At 43.3% G+C, this 20,181-nt stretch overlaps 1 protein-coding gene across 5 annotated transcripts in view; it reads left to right on the top strand.

Moving 5' to 3' along the window:
- The first annotated feature begins 1,441 nt into the window (after positions 1–1,441).
- CUNH3orf52 (chromosome unknown C3orf52 homolog) overlaps positions 1,442–20,181 on the top strand; it is a 34,355-nt gene continuing 15,615 nt past the window's right edge. The window contains exons 1-4 of one of the 5 annotated variants that reach the window (XM_033211318.1): positions 1,537–1,665; positions 2,010–2,252; positions 8,297–8,426; positions 17,946–18,073. In XM_033211318.1, the coding sequence (XP_033067209.1) occupies positions 2,031–2,252; positions 8,297–8,426; positions 17,946–18,073 (480 nt within the window). In that variant the 5' untranslated portion in view covers positions 1,537–1,665; positions 2,010–2,030. Of the gene's footprint in view, positions 1,666–2,009; positions 2,253–8,296; positions 8,427–17,945; positions 18,074–20,181 lie in introns of all 5 variants that reach the window. The other 4 variants (XM_033211319.1, XM_033211320.1, XM_033211321.1 and 1 more) reach the window with 4 other exon arrangements.

Below are 20,181 nucleotides of genomic sequence, written 5' to 3'. Positions count from 1 at the left end.
CTATCAAGACCTCCCTGCAAATTCCCACACCCTTCAATGGCTCTAGTTCTTAATCAGTCTCCAGTCCCTTTTAGGCCTAGGGGTGTTAACAGTGTTAACAGCTTCGCGCTATTGCTAGTCCCTGGGTACCTCACCATTCCTTGTTGATTCCCTTAACCCTTGCTCCTTAGTTAAAAAGCCTGTTCAAAAATCCCAGCTGAGAATGCAGCCTGATTCTTGCAGGATCTGCCTGTTGGAGCAGAAGTCAGTGCAGGTCAGCAGATGAGTCACTGCAGACTCCCCTTAGCAGGCGGATGGATCCAAAGTTCAGGGGATCTGGTAGCAGGCACCAGACCACTGGAGACAGGATATCTAGGCTGTGTCTCAACATCAGGCACTGAATATGCCAGACTTTTGGACTCAAGTCAACATATTTGGAGTGGAGCTGATTTATATGCTTCTTGTTAATGATCTGGTCTTAATGTGTGTGTGTGTGTGTGTGTGTGTGTGTGTGTGTGTGTGTGTGTTGTTGCGTGGAGGGTGGGAATAAGGGGCAAGACTATTCAGAACAGAAGCTTGAGAGGTGAGGCCCTTGGCCCAGTCCACCTGTGCTTAACAAACATAATTCCATGCTAACTAAACCGGAAGTTCTGAACTATAGATAGGGTGTCAAGGAGATTGTGTGTGCGCAGGCATTTTGTGTGTGTGTGTGTGTATAAGGCCCCTCCCCTCAAAGATAAATAATAATGGTCAACATTTATGAGTGCTTGCTGTGTCAATCACTGTTCTGAGTGCCTTGCTTACAGCAACCCTTGTAATCCTGGTAAAAACTATATTAGGAGGGTACAAATATTACACCACCTTTCCAGGCGAGGACGTTGGCACAGAGAGATGAAGCCCGAGGTCTCACAGTGAGGAACCCTCTGGGTGGAGAATAACCCAGGTACACTGGTTTTAGAGTCCACCGTCCCCAGCACCACACAATACTGTCTCTGTGCCTGACTCTGGACTTGACGAGGAAGTGTGTTGGCATATATTATTCACCTTCATATACTCAGAACCTAGCACCATGCTGGCACGAGGCATGGTTATTTCTTGATTGAATGAATGCACTTTTGCTAGACCGCGACGACTGTGGCAAACCCCAACAACCAACAGTTTGTGGGCTTAGATCACAAACTTTCCTCCGTTGGACGGTGCTGCCGGGCCCATCCTTTCCTTACCACAGCCCGACACCCAGGCAGCCCCTAAACGCAGATGGTCTGCATCTGCAGGCGCGGGGAAAGGCATGGCAGGCAGCGCCCTGAACAAACCAGAAAAACAGCCCTCGGCTCTGGAGCCCACTGCGGGCACGGCCTTGGGTGCTCTACCCCGCTCCGGGGAGTGGCCGCCACTCACCGCTCGCCCCTCCCGTCGGCTCCGGTCTGCTGCAGCCGCGCGAAGTCCGCGGCGCCCCGCCCAGTGGGTGGAGTGTGAGGCGGCGAGGTCTCTAGACCCTGCTTGCGCTGTGGCCTTCAGCGGAGCGACTCAGACCTTCTCCGCCCGCCCATGGACCTGGCCCAACCCTCACCACCCGTAGACGAGCTGGAGCTCTCGGTGCTCGTGCGGCAGCCAAACGAGCACACGCCTCTCAATGGTACCGTCAAGGTCTTCCCTTCTTTGGACGAGGAAGCCCCCCCGGCCGAGGTAAGGTCCCCTTGGCGCTGGCCCTAACTTGCCAGCGACGGGACAGTAGTAGGACCCCGGCCTGGCACCCGCGAGTTTCGGGTTTCCAGCCAGGCGGGGCGTCGCCGGCGCCGAGCGAGGGTGGGGCGCGCTGGAGTGCTCTGAATGGAGCCGAGTAACCGCGACACCCTTCGGCCGGAGCAGTCCCCTCCCCAGCCCCTGGGATCCTCCAACCCCTCCGACCCCCGAGGCGCTTTAGGAATCCTAGTGGTGAGGTGTGGCCGCTCCTGTTTTCAGATACTCCGGAGACAGAGGTGGTTTTTTAAAGTTATGTAACTTTTAATTCAGTTTTTCTTTTTTTCCAGTAGGGAGAATGAGAATGACAGATGGAGTCTCCTCCTTCTCTCAGAATCTCTTACGCCTTCCCCTTACCTTCACTGCCTTGCCACGTCTCTCCCTCGCCTCCACGCACCTCGCCGCAACTCCCAGCCCTCTTCCATGCCTACCATCCGCCAAGCACTTTCTGCCTTCTCCCAGCCTGGCCATTCGATTCTGCAGGAAGAGAGATAGGGGAGAGCACAGAGGAGAGAAAGCGGTCAGAAGAAGGGGTAGGGCTGGCGTGGGGATGGTGCGGGCGGGTCGGGGGGCAGGTGGAGGTGAACTTGCCCTGCTCAATTGAAAGAAAATAAGTTCAAAGTTCTTGTCTCGAAGGATGAGACTTCGCCCACCTTGCTTTTACCTCCTCTCAATCCCTGGCGATTTTTAGGCCAAGCTCTTTTCTGCTTCAACCCTAGCAATGATGGAAACATTATTCGCTCTCATCAAAGACTTGTAAAACATCAGAGCTTTGACTTCCCAGCCATCCACCTTCTGATTAACTCTTAAGATTGGCTTGAGGTTTTCTGGGTACACAGAACTCCCCATATTGAGCCCCAACCTCATCTTTCTAGGCCCCACTCCTCCACCCCCAACTTTTTGGCTGCCCAGCTGTTGATTTTAGGGATAAGCAGGAAATTCAAAAGTTGAAAGCATTGCTTTTGCTCTACATTGACTCCTGGAACTATTGCAAAGTCTGCTTTTATAGGTACTCTGGAGAGTAATTTGGAAACTTATTTCTGAATAAAATATGAATGCCACAGAAGAATGAAGGTTGAACAAAGATAGTCTGGTCACCAGTGCAAGTGGCCACAACTGTGAACTTGCTGTATGGGTCCTCCAGGACGGTGTCTAGGAATGGGAGTTGGAAATACTTGCCTCAGATTAGACAGACCCGGACACCCTAAAGACTCCCTAGCTTGGGACTGAATCCAGAGATCGAATCACCACTAAACAATGTGTCCCAGGGGCAAGGCTGTCCCGTAGTGGTACTGTGTGCCTACTCGGGCTTCTGTGAGGCCTGGGAATGCCTTGTTGAAAACAGGTGATGGGTAGAACATGCCAAATCTGTGCAGGGTTATCAGTATTCTGTAATTGTTTAGCACCTACCCTGTAGCAAGGTGGTTTCATGTTCTCATGACGTCCTTGTTAGTAAGGTATACACAGATACCCTAGACTTCTTTGTAAGTTAACTTTGTAGGTCACCCAATAGGAGAGCGGTCCTCAGTAACAGGATGGAGTGAAGGCGAAGGGCTACAGGAGCACTTGGAGTGTCTTCAAGGAATGCTTGGACTTTGTTAAAGGGAAATCTTAAACAAAGAAAGAAAAAGCATCATCTAATGTGATAATTATTCTGTGTTTTTCTGTAAAATAAGGTGAAGTGTATTTCAGTTAGAAAAGTCAATACATACAGGCTCATTAAAAAGATTCAGACAAGATTCAGACACTTAAGAATTTTGTGTGTTGGTCTCTTTGAACTGTATATTAAGATTTCTAATTTTGAAATGTAGCTGAAGTTCATGTATTTTCATTAACCCTGTTTAGTAACTGTCTTATGACAAATACTTTTGATGCATAAATGCATTTTATTATCACAACTAACTTAAGAGGAAGGCATCCGTATTCTGGTTTGTCAGATTAAAGATGCTGAGTGAAGAAATTGAGGGAGGCTCAGAGGAGTTACCAAAATGCTCAAGTTCCCTCAGTGGTGCCTCTGAAGCTTGAACGTGTGTTTTTTAGATCTCAAAACTATGCTGTTTCTGTTGATTTATTCTATCTATCTATCTATCTATCTATCTATCTATCTACCTACATTTAATTTAAATATATGTCATATATAATTTATACTCATTTATTTATAGTTGCCTACATTATTAATTATTACTAATTTCTATACGTTAGGTAGTTTATAATTAGGTAATTTAAGTGAGCTAGGAGTTGAGTGTCACATCTGGAATAATGGAGTTGCAGGTGGATGGATGAGGAATCGGGAACAGTTCTGGAATGATTGGGAAGAAGACATCTCTCTTCTTCCTTGGAAGAGCTGTGATGGGAGAGTGAACAAAAGCAGTAGAAAGAACTTCTTTCCCTTTCTTGATGTGTGCTTGGCACTTGAGACAAACGAATAGAAGCCACTGAACTCTACTTTGCCTGCTGTCACTGTAAACATGGCAGTATGATTGGGTCAAAAGTGAAAAAGAAATTATGGGTAATAGAGTGAGGCTGGTTTTCTTTCATGGCTCATAACAGGGGCTCTGGCTCAGTTTTCAAATAGAAATCTCAGAGGCATTTTAAGAGATGGCAACATCATTTGAAGAATAACAAACCAGTAAATTGATAGTTTTGAGGCAGGTAAGATTTATTTCAGGCCAGACGCATTGGCTCATGCCTGTAATCCCAGCACTTTGGGAGGCCAAGGCGGGCGGATCATCTGAAGTTGGGAGTTTGAGACCAGCCTGACCAACATGGAGAAACCCTGTCTCTACTAAAAAATATACAAAATTAGCCAGGCGTGGTGGCACATGCCTGTAATCCTAGCTACTCAGGAAGGCTGAGGCAGGAGACTGGCTTGAACCTAGGAGGCGGAGGTTGCAGTGAGCCGAGATCACGCCACTACACTCCAGCCTGGGCAACAAGAGCGAAACACCGTCTCAGAAAAAAAAAAAAAAAAAGATTTATTTCAATGGGCTAGCTAAAAATTAGCTCCATTGCCATGTGTTGTTCAGTTTAGGACAAAAATCAACTGGCTCTTTTGTACTTGGATCAAACAAGTGGATTAAATCCCACAATGAATATTATAACGAGTTTCTTACCTGTAAGAAAATTTTCCCTGATCTATATAATATCTGCTTCTGATTGAGTCAAAAAGAAGAAAAGCTTTTTGGATCTAAGCGATAGGTATCCTGCCACTGTTGCAGGATCCTGTGTCATGTATTTAGACCTTTATCTAAAGACGGATGTGAATATATCTGAAAGCCCCAAAAATTCTTGAGCCATAGAATACGATCACAGAATATAAGATGCAGTTTGCAAATGTAAATTATTAAGCCATGTAAAACAATAATAGAATGTAAGATGCAGCTGCAAATATCTCCGGAAGGCACCTTAGAGAAGAATCTACCTGTGGCCTCTCCTCATGACCTAGAATTTGGGCAAGAGAGATGAAGCCAGTGAAGAAGGCAGTGTGTCTTCATGATGCAGTTTAGAGGTAAGACTCAGATGGCACAAATAGCACAAACCTATTGTATCAGAGGCTGTTCACTCTCAGGGCACATTGGAATCTCCTGGGGGTACTTCTAAAAGATACTAATTTCTCAGCTGATTCTAATGTACAGACTGCTGAGAAGCACTGTACAAGCTATTGTTTGGCTGGGAGTGTCTGACAGTTCCGTGTGCTTTTTTTTTTTTTTTTTTTCATTTGAGACAGAGTCTCACTCCTGCCGCCCAGGCTAGAGTGCAGTGGCACACTCATAGCTCACTGCAGCCTTGACCTCTTGGGCTCAAGCGATCCTCCCACCTCAGACTCCTCAGTATCTGGGACCACAAGTGTAAACCATCATGCCTATTTTTTTATTTTTATTTTTTGTCATGACAGACCATTTTATAATGACATAAAGTCTGTGATTATTAATCATGTAAGGGATAGCCCTCAGCAGTCTTGCTCTTAGAGCTGAGGACACGTCAGTGAGGGCACTGGGCTGCAGGAAGAGGCATTTCCTATAGATGACGGCTGTATAATTTTGAGCTGATTTCCACCAGGAAGTCATAGAGTAATTAGTGGTTTTTTTCAACCCACCAGAGTCCTAATTTATGATCTCTAAGGGACAGCATAAGTAAAGGCCTGAGAGGCCAAGGAGATGCATTGACATCTCTTTGAAACTAGGTATTTCATTTTGTGCTAATCTTTATGGGTTCCAGCTGCCTTTTGTGTGAGGGCTGAAAATAGCACCAGGCCTTCGGCCTCAGGAGCTCTGTAAGTGGGGAGATGTTTCTGTCTCCTGAGAAATTAAAGATTCCTTGTACTGGGATGTCTTTTTCCCATGTGGCTTTCCCTGGCTTTGAAGCAGTTATGCAGGTTTTGAGTGGGGATGAGAGGTGACCCTATCCCTGGGATTCCAGAAATGCACTTAACTCAAGAGGGATTTCCTCTGGCACGATATCCCCAGGGCCTTTAAGTGCTCCCCTCGCACCCACAGGCTGGGCCTCAGAGTCAGTGTAAAGTGCACTTGGGAAATCCAACATTTGTCCCCTCATTTAGATTTTCTCAGGGTCCGTTCTTAAAATTTCTGGAGGCCCCTACAACTAAACAGCACACAATTGTTAAATGTATATTACTTGTAGAAGGCACAGGTATGGAATATAAGAACAGGCGAGTGTAAGAGCACCCCTCCTCTGTGTGGTTTCAGTTTACCTAGCAAGATAAGACCAGTCTCTGTTTGTTTTTGAACCTGAAACCAGACAGGGCAGTCAGTGGCAGCAGCAGATGGGCTATGTGGACAGCTCAGGTATTGGAAGCTGTCACTGAGGGCAGGTGGGGAGGGAGGCTTCCACTAAAGGGGAGATTTGACCTAGCTCCCTAAGGGTGGGAGGCCTCAGACCAGAGGCCTGCCATGGCCTGCTCCCACCTCCCTCACAATCTGGTCCACTGGGCACAGGTAGGGCCTAGGTATGTGTCAGCACTTTGGGAGGCCGAGGCAGCTGGATCACGAGGTCAGGAGATCGAGACCATCCTGGCTAACTCGGTGAAACCCTGTCTCTACTAAATATACAAAAAGTTAGCTGGGCATGGTGGCGGGCGCCTGTAGTCCCAGCTACTCAGGAGGCTGAGACAGGAGAACGGTGTGAACCCGGGAGATGGAGCTTTCAGTGAGCCGAGATCACGCCACTGCACTCCAGCCTGGGCGACAGAGTGAGACCCCGTCTCAAAAAAAAAAAAAAGAGTGGGAGAGAAAGCAGGCCAGGTGGCCAGGTGTCAGTCAGGAGCGAGTCTCCTTGAGTGCCGGCTGCTGCTTTGTGGGATGGTCGACGCTGAGGAACGACGGCGCGGTTGCACGCTTCAGCTGAGCTCCCAATAATTGTTTAGTGGATGCTTTGTGTCCATTATCTCTAGTTTTTGCAACAGTCTTATGAGCTACATTTAGTATTTATATATTTTAAAATTGAGGACTTTGGGGCCTATGAGTTTCAGTAGCTTGCTTAAAACCAGCTTGCCTTTAAGTGGTATACCTTGGTTTGGAATCCAAGTGTGTTAGATACAGAAACATTTTTTTCCCATTGTATTCTGTTGTTTCCCATGGTCTCCATGTAAGAATTACCTAATGGTGGAGTGGGAAGTAGGAGAAGAGTCATGGGACCACATAGGGTAAGGTGGGGGCTCCTCCTTGACACCCTCATAAATCAGACCTCTGCACAGTGATGTGGACAAAAGGGAAAGTTGGAGAGCTTTGTGCAGACACACAGCAGGGATTGGTTCTGGCTCATCTCTCTGAATTGCGTCTTTGAAATGGGATAGTGCACACTCTTTGAAATGGGCTAGTGCACACCCTGAAGGGCTGTTAGGGTTAAGTGAAATGACGCTGGTGCTCAATAAACCATAGCAGTTGTACTTGTTTTCACTGGCCCCTCCTCTGCCCCACTCCAGCCTTCTCACTCCAGCTTTGCAGCTTATTTCCTGTTGTCTCTTCCATCTGTCCTTTCATTGCCCTTCCCAACCCTTTTTCACATAGAACCTAGGCCACGGCTTTTTCTTGGTGTTTCCACTCTAAACTACACATCATTTTCCCTTAATTTTCAACTCGGCTCTGGTGTTTCAAAACCTTCAAGTTACCAGTGCACACCCAATTAAGTCCAATCTATTCTGGGACAGCCATCAACACCCTCTGAGTGTGCTCCCAGCCTTTCACTCTCTCTCATCTTAACGTTCATTATTTGCCTCTGAAACCCACATTCCAATCGGCAGACTAGTCTGCTGGCCGGTTGCATTACGAATCCACACTGTGGATGCTCTTTCCTGGGTTTGGAATGCCTTCAAAAATCCATCTTTCAAAATCCCGCCTATCCTTCCCACCTCAGAGCCCCCGGAGGATTTTCCTGCTAACTTCTTGGTGAGGTTCTATTCTACCTCTGATCGATCTTTTTGTAAACTTGATTCAGTAGAGTGTTGCCCTGAGGTCAGGGTCTTCCTGCCTTCATTTCTGTGTCACTGGCTCATCCTAGGTATTCAGAAATGTCTGTTGCAACAAAATGACTGCCTGGCAATCTCCCTCTGCCTTTCTAGGCTAATAAGGAAAGCCCCTGGAGCTCCTGTAATAAGAATGTGGTTGGAAGGTGCAAACTGTGGATGATCATCACCTCCGTTTTCCTAGGTCTTATTGTAGTGATCATCATAGGCGTATGTCTTTCTGGAGGTAAGAGGATTTAGATGTGAATAAGTTGACACATTTTAAGAACTTACTTAAGGTGTGTGACTTACACTGAAATGGAAGATTGTACTCATAGCCACTTCATTATTTATAATGTTAATTTAAGACTGGCTTGGAATATATTGTATGGGTGGGAGATATCCCTGATTCTTGTGGGTTTTTTTTTCTCAGTTGTTGCTGTATTTTGTTGTTTTATAAGCTCCAGAAGAAGTAGACAAACCAGTGTTTTACTTTCAACTCTGCTCATTGGATCTTGAAGAGGTTTCTTAATATTTTAACTTACTAATCACTGATTTATATTTTATGATATCCTGATATCTGTTAATGTGAATTCTTTTTATTTTCATTTGTTTGCTAAAAATAATGATACTTCATCTGGTGTGTCTGATATATTATTATGATGATAAAATAATAAATAATGCATTTGAAAGAGTTTTCTAAAACTCTTGTTGTCTTACTGTATTTATTTATTTATTTTTTGAGAGAAAGTCTCACTCTCACCCAGGCTAGAGTGCAGTGACACGACCTTGGTTTGCTGCAACCTCTACCTCCCAAGTTCAAGGAATTCTCGTGCCTCAGTCTCTGAAATAGCTGGAATTACAGGCATGCGCCACCACACCCAACCAATTTTTGTATTTTTAGTAAATACGGGCTTTCGCCATGTTGTCCAGGTTGGTCTTGAACTCCTGAACTCAAGTGATCTGCCCGCCTTGGCCTCCCAAATTGGTGGGATTAGAGGCATGAGCTACCATGCCTGGCCCAATTTTAACTTATTTTAGAAATGACTGTTTATTTTATTAGTGTCGTATGTGTGTATAAAGCAAAAAACGTATAGAACGCTAACTATATATGACTACATCTATTCCATATATTATTTCATTTTGTTGCTCATTTTGATTGAAAAATGATACATGTTCAGTTACCCATAAAACCCATTCATAATATTAATATTTGGTAATATTTTCTTCTAGTCTTTTGTTTACTTGCATTTCTAAAGTAATTTGAGATTAGATTTCTTTATAGTCTTGCGGACTACCTTTAGGATTTTGATATTATGTTTAGATCATTTTGCCAAGTCATTAAAAATTCTTTGTGAACATTATTATTTTTATGATTTGCATGATATAGTCTTCCACATCATTTAAAGCCCTTTAGGTAGTTACCAATTTTTTAATGATTATTATATTTGTTAAAGTTTTTACAGTGCGTAAATATAGCATCCTCCGGTGGACAATAATTTCAGTTTCAAAATGGAAAAGAAGAAAATTGTTTTTATTTATATGTGGGGGTGATGGTAGAGAGGGACGCGTCTGAGGCTGGGATACTCCCAAGCATGATCCAGCCTTCACGTGGGCATGGGTTGAGTCCAGCTCCCCGTTGCAAACCCAGTCATAGAATGAGAGCAAGAAGGGGTAACTCCCCAGTCTCTCCAGAGGGAGTTCTCAGGAATTTTCTTCAGAAACTACATTTTCCATTTACCTCTTATTTCCCCTTCTCCCAACCCCTTTATTTCCTGTCTTAGAGTTTTGTAGTTCCTGAAGGAATAGGAAAACTTTGATGACATCAGTCAACCTCCAGCACCTGAGTTTCCTGGCCAGACACCATGTCTACTTCTTTACTTAGGGCATTGTTCAGGTGTGGTAGATGACTCTTGGAGGCTATAAGCTTGTGTTAAGGTAGGAAAAAGCTAATAAAGTGTGCTGTACCTCCTCTGTCATGCTGAGGACAATAGTTTTGATGTGAGCATTACCATACTTGCTATTCATATCAATTCCAACATATAGGTGTTGAAAATGAGGTTTAGTAGCACAATCTTGTCCTGACGTGACTAGTTGGTGCTATCCTGGGAGTTGATATTTGGTTCCTGATGGCATCTGGGGCCTATCATAAAGGATGATTCAAGAGATCTAGATGGTTTAATATTCAGGAATCTAAAGCACAAGACCCAGGATCTGTCTTCCATTCCCAAAAAGTCATCTAACCTCTTCACCTCACAAAGAGCAGTCTGCAAGGGGAAGGTATTTCACTGCCTTCCATAGTTTTTCTGGAGATGTAAAAGGTTATAGGATAATATTCAGGGAAGAATTTTTTTTAACACTTGTAGTGCAAACTTTATTTTTAATTTAATTGTAAATTTGTGTTCTAACATGTCAGTGCTGTAAGAGAGATTTTTTCAAACTACTTTTTAAATCAAGGAAATATTTTTATTTTACTTGGCATCTCAGCTCTTAGCTATTTGAGCCTGTGGGGAGAGTCATATTAGACATGGGGGTGGGGGAGATGCAGTAGGTAAAAATGGGTGGGGCAGAGACTCCGTTCTGTGACAGTCCCAGCCTCACCTAGAGCAGCTCTGTAGGCATTTTTTGGGGATGATCTGCAATAATCGGCCACTTCCTAATTGCCAAGCCTGTTAATATGAATCAGATATTTGTGGAACTGTCAAGTACTGCGTGGGAAACGTTGTCTGGGGACAAAAACACTGTTGGGAGACTCAAGGGCTGTGCCTGTGGATGTCTGGATTTACTGGGTGACTAAGGTTCCTCAGGAACTACATTTGCCATTCGTTGCCTGCGTACCCTTCTCTAGACCCCTTAATCTCCTCCCTCAGGGCTCTGTAGTCTTCAGACTGAAGCTTGGAGGCAGAAGGGTTAACTGTTGTTCTTCAGTAGGCAGGACTTTGCAAAACTACCCAGAAAGGCTGGGGAAACTGAGAAGCTAAAGAAAAACTGACAAATCCGGTTACTCAGACAGAAACATTTAACAGGGTTTTAGGAACAGAAGCCATGCCTTGGGCAGCAGCAAGAGGAGATAGTGCATTCCTGCACCATTACCCCAAAGGCCCAGGGCTTAAATACCATAGAAAAAAGGTATGCCTGCTTCAGAAGGGATGTGTTTTACAATTGCATAAGGGCAGGATTTATGGCATGTAGATAATGTCAAAGTTGTTTTGACCTGAGGGTGAGATTTATGGTAAGTATGTGCTCTTATACATGAAACAGTCGATGAAATAGAAATCTTAGAGGCATTTCCAGAGCTAGAAGTTAACGCAGTGAAATCAGAAGTTAACACAGTGAAATAATAACTAAGATGGAATTTCTTTAGCCTTCAAAACTGTGCAGCTGGGGTGGACATAAAATGGGACAGTGAAAGCATCTCAGAACAGAAAGTTGGAGAGGGGACAATAGGGTACCTAGGGCAGGGTATCCAGTGGGGAGTTGTATTTTGTCACTCAAATTAAGAATTGTCAGCATGTGGTGATAATAAAAGCAGACCAACTTGTAGTAGGTTTTACTATTGCTGTTCATTCTCTACAGACTGTGTAGCCTTTATTGCCTGTACATGGGATGGGCTTGTCCACTACCCTGCCCTTGTATGCCGTTGAAGAATGACAAATTCAGGATCATGGCTTAGCTTAAGGTACTGAGTAGGGAGGGGCTTTGTATGCACTAGGGAAAAGAGGCCACCCTTCCTCCAGACTCACAATCGACATGGAAATTTTTTTAATGTCCATTTTTGTGGGTGGAACCCAGGAAATTCTGTTATTTGAGACTCTTTAGGGAAAAGGTATTAACAGATTCTTTCCTTCTCCATAAGGAATTATAAATTTCCTGATTTGAAAAGTACAGAAACAAAAGCCTTCATCTTTTTCTCAAAGTCATTTTCTTTCTGGATAATTTGGAGAACCAGTTGAGTGTTCTCAAGGGTTCTCCTTTCTTCACTAATTCACACTAGTCATGGAGAGGTGAGACCCTGGATAACACTTTACTAATGAAGTTTTGGTTGGGGCAAAATATTTTAAATATTTCAAAAACAAAACTGTGACAAGTAGGTGGACGCTTAGAAACATGATTTAAATTGATAACATCCTGGAGACCCTTATGTGATATCCCCCAACATTATACCCCAGATTCTTGCCTGACCCTAATCTCTTAATTTACACATCTTTTATGAGTGGGAATGCTGTGGTACTGAGATATAAGCAACGACTTCCTAAGTGACATTGTGTTGAGTGGATTTGTTTGCCTTTCAGTTGTGAATAAGAGCTACATTTTATGATGTCACGTGGTTCTGGCAGACTGACAATTTTCACATGGTGATGCTCCCTGGTGTAGGGTGACTCATTGGAAGATCCTAGGCAGACGGCATTAACAAGCTATAAGCTGCCAAGGTCCTTTGGGGCAGGAACGTGAGAGCAGCGCTAGACCCAGTACCTTGAACTTTCTTTCCATTTTCAGCTGTTTATCTTTTCTTCAAATTGCTGATGTTTCTCTACTTTACCAAGATGGACACCCTTACCTGTGGTCTCCATGTAATATCTTTCAGCTTCCTCTAACCCAGAGATCTTCAGATGTCTCCTCCTTTCTCTAAGCATCCTCAGGTTCTTCTTAATTTATGCCTTGTGTTCCTTTATTGGAATACTAATCATGTGGAAGTTATTTATATCCCACTGCTCAAGGTCATCACCAAAGTCCGATTGCAAAAATTCAAAAAGTTGCAACCTCAGGTATAAACGGGTTAACTCTTCAAATGCACAAGCATCCTCTCGCCTTCAAAGCAGTCTTCCATCAGGATTCTTGCTACTTCATTTAGATATGTGTTTTTTTCTCTCTCTCTTTTTTCACTTCTAGAAACAAAGGTCTGCATTTGAATCTTGCAGACTTCCAAACCTCTTGTATCTATTGGTTCCCCATTTTTCTTCCCAAGATTACTGGCAATTGTCTGATTGTGGAAGCCAACATTTCTCTGTCTCCTGCCTCACTGTCAGCTTTTAGCTCTGTCAACTTCATTATACTCTTCTGAGTGTATAGAACTCCTGGACTTTAGGTTGATTTTGCTATTTTTACTCTTGGCCTCTGCATTGTGGGTTCATGAGGCTTCTCTTCAGCTTTCTGACTTTTCATATTCTTCATTCTTTTCCTTGGCGAGCTCATTCACTCCCAGGACAGCAGCCATGCCTCCAAGAAGGTGACTCCTAGATCTACGTCTGTATAATTTTCCTGAGTTTTAGAGGTACTCTTGGCTAGAGATCTTTATCTAAAAATAACTGTCATCATCTCAATTATTATACACGTGAAACTACCGTTTGTATACTATTTTAGTCTGCCTGGGCTACTATAACAGAATATCATAAACTAGGTAGCTTATACATAACAGAAATTTATTGCTCACAGTTCTGGAGGCTGGAACTCCAAGATCAAAGTGTCAGCACATTTGCTGTCTGGTGAGGGCACACTTTTTATTTTGTAGATTGTGCCTTCTAGCTATATATTCTGTGGTATAAGGGAAAAGGCAGCTTTCTGGGGCCTCTTTTATAAGGGCAGTAATACCATTCATAAGTGCTCTCCCCTCATGATCTAATCACCTCCCAAAGACCCCACTGTCTAAGACCATCTGATATTGTTTGAATTTGTGTCCCTGCCCAAATCTCATGCTGAATGGGAAGAGGGGCCTGGTGGAAGGTGATTGGATCATGGGGTGGATTTCCCCTTTGCTAGTCTCATGATAGTGTGTGAATTCTCATGAGATCTGATGGTTTAAAAGTGTGTGGCTCTTCCTTCTTTGCTCTTTCTCTGTTTCTCCTGCTCCTCCATAAGACATGCTTGTTTCCCCTGAGCCTTCTGCTATAATTGTAAGTTTCCTGAGGGCTCTCATCCTTGCTTCCTGTTAAGCCTGAAGAACTGTAAGACAATTAAACCTCTTTTCTTCATAAATTATGCAGTCTCAGGTAGTTCTTTATAGCAGTGTGAGAATGGACTAATACACAATCACGTTGGTGATTAGATTTCAACATATGCATTTTTCAGGGAGACACAAACATTCAGACCATAGCATATCCTTTATCACAATTTGCTCATCTTTTCCTCGTTCACTCACCCTTTATATAAGACCAAGTTTATTTTAGTTCTACTATCCAGTTGTGTAACTTTAGGCAAACTTGTCAACCCTCTGGGCCTGTTTTCCCATTTATAAATGTAAAGATTTCGGAATCTGAGGCTATAAATATACCTTGACCTTAATACATGCTAATTCATTGACCTGAACAAATTATGCATTTTCTCTAAGACTCAGTGTCTTCATTTAAAAATGAAAACAACAATATTTAACTCATTGGGTTGATGTGAGGATTATGTGAGGAAAATATATTCATAAAGTGCATAGCAGAGTGTTTGCACGTCATACTTAATACAGTAGCTATTATTCTTCTTGTTCCTGGGCTTGATATCTTGGAAACCTTTTTGATTTCTTCTTTCTCATGTCTAGATAATGGCCAAATCTTACCAGTTATTCCTTGGTAGTGTCTTAATAGTAACTTTCCCACTTACTACAGGGCACCATGCAGGATACTTTATGCATGCTGGTTTTCATCTTTACTATCACCTGCATTGTAGGTGTTGATATTTCTGTTGGGGAAGCAGCTTCAGAGATTTAAATGACTTGCTCAAGGTCACTTGGCTAACAAATAGCCAGCGGGAGTTCAGACTAAGTCTGGCTACCTTTAAAGTCAGCTCTGTTTCCACTATCCTGGGCTTTCTCATTAATTTTTTCTTTTTGTTCCCACTGCTGTCAGTCAAATCAGTCTTTTCCAAACTTGTGCCTGTTGGCCTCTCTGCCTCATTTCTCCCGGTTTCATTTTATCCCTTCCATGACCACCCGATTAACCTCCGTTGATTAACCTCCATTGAACACCGGCCTCTACTTTCTTCATGGGAGATGTTTAACAACACTCCATTACCCCTTGAAGGCATCTGGCATTTAAGGGCTCTCTCTCAAGCTTAATTTCTTATATTCTAGCCAAAGAACTGTTTTCATGTTCCTTCAACATACAACACACCTTTTTGTGATTTTTTAAAAATATGTTTTCTCTACACGAATAAGTACAGCCCAGATTATCTCATTAGTGACATAAAAACTCTCCTGACTGGGTAAGCCTGTCGTTGTTACTATTGTTATTATTTTGACACACACAACTATTTAGATAGGTCTTGGTACAGATTCATGATTTGGATGATACGTATTAAATATGTGTCATTAGAGCTATTATGGGAGGCCTGTTTTCATACTTGGCATCGCTTCTCAGTGTCCTTGAGTTTAGCAGTTATTTGAATCTTGTATCTATCCTCTTGTCATCCCCTGTTGTTTTCAGAGGCATTGACATCTGTTATGGAAATCTACATGGTGAGTATAGAACTCAAAGATACCCATTGAAATATTATTTATAGAAGTAGAAAGCCGAAAATAATAAAAGTCATATTTAAGAAAATAGGTGAGCCGGCCGGGCGCGGTGGCTCAAGCCTGTAATCCCAGCACTTTGGGAGGCCGAGACGGGCGGATCACGAGGTCAGGAGATCGAGACCATCCTGGCTAACACAGTGAAACCCCGTCTCTACTAAAAAATACAAAAAACTAGCCGGGCGAGGTGGCAGGCGCCTGTAGTCCCAGCTACTCGGGAGGCTGAGGCAGGAGAATGGCGTAAACCCGGGAGGCGGAGCTTGCAGTGAGCTGAGATCCGGCCACTGCACTCCAGCCTGGGCGACAGAGCCAGACTCTGTCTCAAAAAAAATAAAAAATAATAAAAAAGAAAAAAAGAAAATAGGTGAGCCTATTATGAAGCCGTTAAAATAATCTTTGCAAGGAATTTTAAGCACATGGGAAATGGCTTTTGATAGGTTTACAACAAAACAATCAGGATAAGTAAGCAATAATAGCAGCAAACAACAAAAATCAGGATATAAATTACCTATTTGTTAAGACCTCAAATATATAGTATCAAGTATAGGAGGAAAAAACCCTCTCGATTGCAAGATTATTAGAATTTTTTTCTTTGCTTTGTTACAATTTCCTGTACTTTGCAAGTTTTTTGTATGAAGGCATAACTTTTTTAAAAAATCATACAACATAATATCATGACTTCTAGCAAGTAAGGACGCAGGGATAATTCCCTGTGTTCGGGGGTCCCAAGATCATTCCTAGATTCAACAATTTGCTAGGAGGATACACAGGACTCAGCATTCAGTCCTACTGATGATTGATGTATTACAGCAAAAGGATACATTACATCAAATGATTAATTACAGCAAAATCCAGAGAAAACCAGGAGCAAGCTTTCAAGTGTCCTCTCTCAGTGGAGTTGCACCAGACTTGTTTAATTCCTCCAGCAATAGACTGTGACAACACATGTGAGATCTCATCTACTAGGGAAGCTTATTAGAGATTCAGTGCCTGGGGTTTTCAATGGGGGTTGGTCATATACGTAGCCTTCACTTACCATGCACCAAAAATCCAGACTCCCAGAAGGAAAGGAGATGTTAGCCACATTGTACAAACAGTTGAGGCACAGTGAGCCCCTCTCATCAGGGGAAAATCCAGGTTCTCTGACGCTAGCCAGGACCAATTTCGAGGAGGCCTTTTTTATGCTAGCAATCCCAGGCCTGCTATATTAACTCTTTTCTGCACATTCCTTGCTCCAAATGCTTCACATTTCCAGATGTCCTCACAGAATAAGTAACAGGAATACCAGGAATCTTCCTCCTTTTTGCCTGTCCTTCCATCACAAACACTGAATTTATTCCACTATGGTCTTAAAGTCTATGGCAATGTAAGCACCTGCTTCCTCCCACCTATGCCTTTCTCAGGGCCAGAGAGGTGGTCTCCTGTGTGGGGCCAGCTGGTGAGGCTGGCGTGGAGCCAGGGGAGCATAATTAGCACACTAGTGCCAGCTTCTGGTGCCTGGATCCTCACTTTGTGATTTTCCTTTAGTTCCAACTACTTAAAAATCAATTAGATAGCAGTCATTAAACACAAGCAGCAACACATAACTAATTGTCCCAGGAACGTAATTCCTGCACACCCTGGGGCTCTGAGTATAGTTTAGCTTCCCTTCTGCAAGCAGAGCATGTCAACATACCTGTCCTGTGAGACATAGTCTAGAGCGATGACTTCATGCTCATCCTCCGTCTTCCTGGGGAGACTTCAAGACATGGACTTGCATGCTCATTTTCTAGTCCCACCTCTGTTGTTTGGGTCGATGATGTCACTTCTTCATGGTGGTCTTTGCCAGCACAGAACTGGGAGGTGAGTCAATGCAGTTGCTTGTTCCCACTTCCTGTCCTCCATCACTCATTGTTCATCCCCACCCACTACCGTCTCCCAGTACCTGTCTTGACACCTATGTACCTAACTAAGCTGCAGGTTCAGTCTAATAAGGAAGTTCATATTCTTCCTACTCCTTCTGGCCCTTTCCCCAGTCTGTATTCATTGGAATCTGAGACCCCTTTGCCATAAAACAAACAAACTTTTTATTTTGATGGAGGCAAATCCCTGTATTTTACTCAATTTTACTGAGTGGAGAAAGCATTTCTGCTTATACTTGCTTGCTGTGTTCAGCCTTTACCTTTGATGCTCATAGTTATGTTCAAGTATGGCAGTCAATGGAATAAATAAGTTTATTATTATATGCAGGTGTTTACTTTCGTTTTTCATTTCCACCTCCCCTACTCTCTTTAGTAACTTATGTTGATGAAGATGAAAATGAAATACTTGAATTATCATCAAATAAAACATTCTTGGTCATGCTAAAGATTCCAGAGGAGTGTGTTGCTGAAGAGGAATTGCCTCACCTGCTCACCGGAAAGGTAATTCCATCTTACGTACTTGCCTGAGGAGTTCTTGACATTAGAATATGAGTTCTGCTAGAATAATTGGCATAGAGCTGTAGAGGAAGTAGCTTCAATTTTGGATTCTTTGTCTGGATTTTAGCAGAAAATGATGCTTATAAATATATTTTATGATCAAATACCACATGTTCTTACTTACAGGTGGGAGCTAAATGATGAGGACACGTGGGCACGAAGAGAGGAACAGACATTGGGGCCTACTTAAGGGTGGAGGGTGGAAAGAGGTAGAAGAACAGAAAAAAAAAATAACTATTGGGTACTAGGTTTAGTACCTGGGTGACAAAATAAACTGTACAACAAACCGCCATGACACGCGTTTACCTATATAGCAAACCTGCACGTGTATTCTCCTGAGCCTAGAATAAAACTTTGTTAAAATATAAGTAAATGTCTTTACTGTAGTGCAAAGCCAGAGGGAAGAGTCCTGGCCTCCAGCTACATAAATGCTGGAGGACACTGTTCTTTTTACTTCCTCAGGTCCTATATTGAATTCAACCTGTAGTATTCACTGAGGGTCTGCGATGTGCTAGACAGCATGCCAAGTGCCAGGGCCACATTGTCTGTGCCTTCAGTGGTCTCACAGTCCAAGTACAGGAAGTAACTAAAAAGATAGTTTTATAACAGTGTGATATGTTCTAGTGTGTTTTACAATGGCAAAGGAGGGGCATCTGAGCTACCTCAGGTGAAGATGAAGGTGTGAAAGGCCTCTTAAGTGAAGTGATGCTCAGAATTAGTTCTGAAATGAGATAGGAATGTTCTAAATAAAAAAGCATGAGACATTAAAGGATCTGCATAGTATGTACTGTGGCCTTCCCATGCTTTGTGGTGACGGCTTGCAGAGATGAGGCTAAAAAGGAAGGCAGGGGTCAGGTCATGAAGGCTTTCCCACTCTTCGGTAAGGCACCAAAATATTTTAATCAGCAGATTGACACAATTAGATTTTTCCTTTTAGCCTTTCTGTGTTTTGGTGGAGAACGCCAGGAGAAAGAGATCAGTTAGAAGGTGTTACAATAGTCCAGGTGAGAAACGAGAGAGGCTTGAACTAGGGCAGTGTCAGGAAAATAAGGAAGATTTGCGTGAGATTTAAGAGGTATTCTCACTCAACAAGAGTCCGTGACTGGGTGGTGGTGAGGAGAGCGTGACTCCAGGCTCTGGTTGAGTGATTGGGCAGATGGATGGCGGTGTCAGTCGTGGCATGAGAAACCCAGGAGAATGAGCGCTCTGTGGAAGACGGAAGCTCTGCAGCCAGACTAGGAGGGTTGGGTGGAGCATCCCGATCATCCTGTCAAAGACAGGGTGGTTCACAGCCAGACCCAGAAATTTTGATAAGAAGATCTGGGCAAGAACAGCCTGGCCTCCATTAGATGCTTCTCTGCCATCGCTAGGTTGAATGGAGTGAGTGCTATTTAACTTCCATTCGATTTGATTCCTACAAAAGCGCCTGAAGAGGCGATTCCATCTAGGTCACATCAGAGTCAGTTTCTGGGTACCCATGCATGAGATTGAATTGCTTCTTTTATCACAGGAGTTTGTATCCTGTGATGATTACTCCAGGTTTCTCTTCCTCCTTCTCTTCATTTATGTCTTTAAATTTTTTTAGGTTGTTTAAATTTATTCATTTTATTTTTATTTTTAATTTCTATAGGTTTTGGGGGACCAGGTGGTATTTGGTTACATGAATAAGTCCTTTAGTGGTGATTTCTGAGATTTTGGTGCACCTATTACCCGATCAGTGTACACTGTACCCAATTTGTAGTCTTTTATCCCTCACCCCCGCCACCCTTTCCTTCGAGTCCCGGAAGTCTCTTCATTTATGTCTTATCTTCAGCTCCCTTTTCTCCTTTCCTTCCACCTGCTTCCTGGGGCAAGTTGTTGAGTGAGAAGCTTCTTGCTACTTTCCTCTTGGCTGCTTTTTTAATGGAGAGGTTTTGCATTTGCTGAGCAGAAATAAGACGAGTCAGCATCCACATGTGTCACCTGTTGCAGAGTAGACTGTCTATTTCAAAGGTAAATTGAAGGGGTGGCCTGCCCCTCCACACCTGTGGGCGTTTCTCATTAGGTGGAAC

This window comes from Trachypithecus francoisi, unplaced genomic scaffold, assembly GCF_009764315.1.
Source record: "Trachypithecus francoisi isolate TF-2019V2 unplaced genomic scaffold, Tfra_2.0 Lachesis_group0, whole genome shotgun sequence".
NCBI classification, from domain to species: domain Eukaryota; kingdom Metazoa; phylum Chordata; class Mammalia; order Primates; family Cercopithecidae; genus Trachypithecus; species Trachypithecus francoisi.
This window is presented reverse-complemented; position numbering and strand designations above follow the sequence as displayed.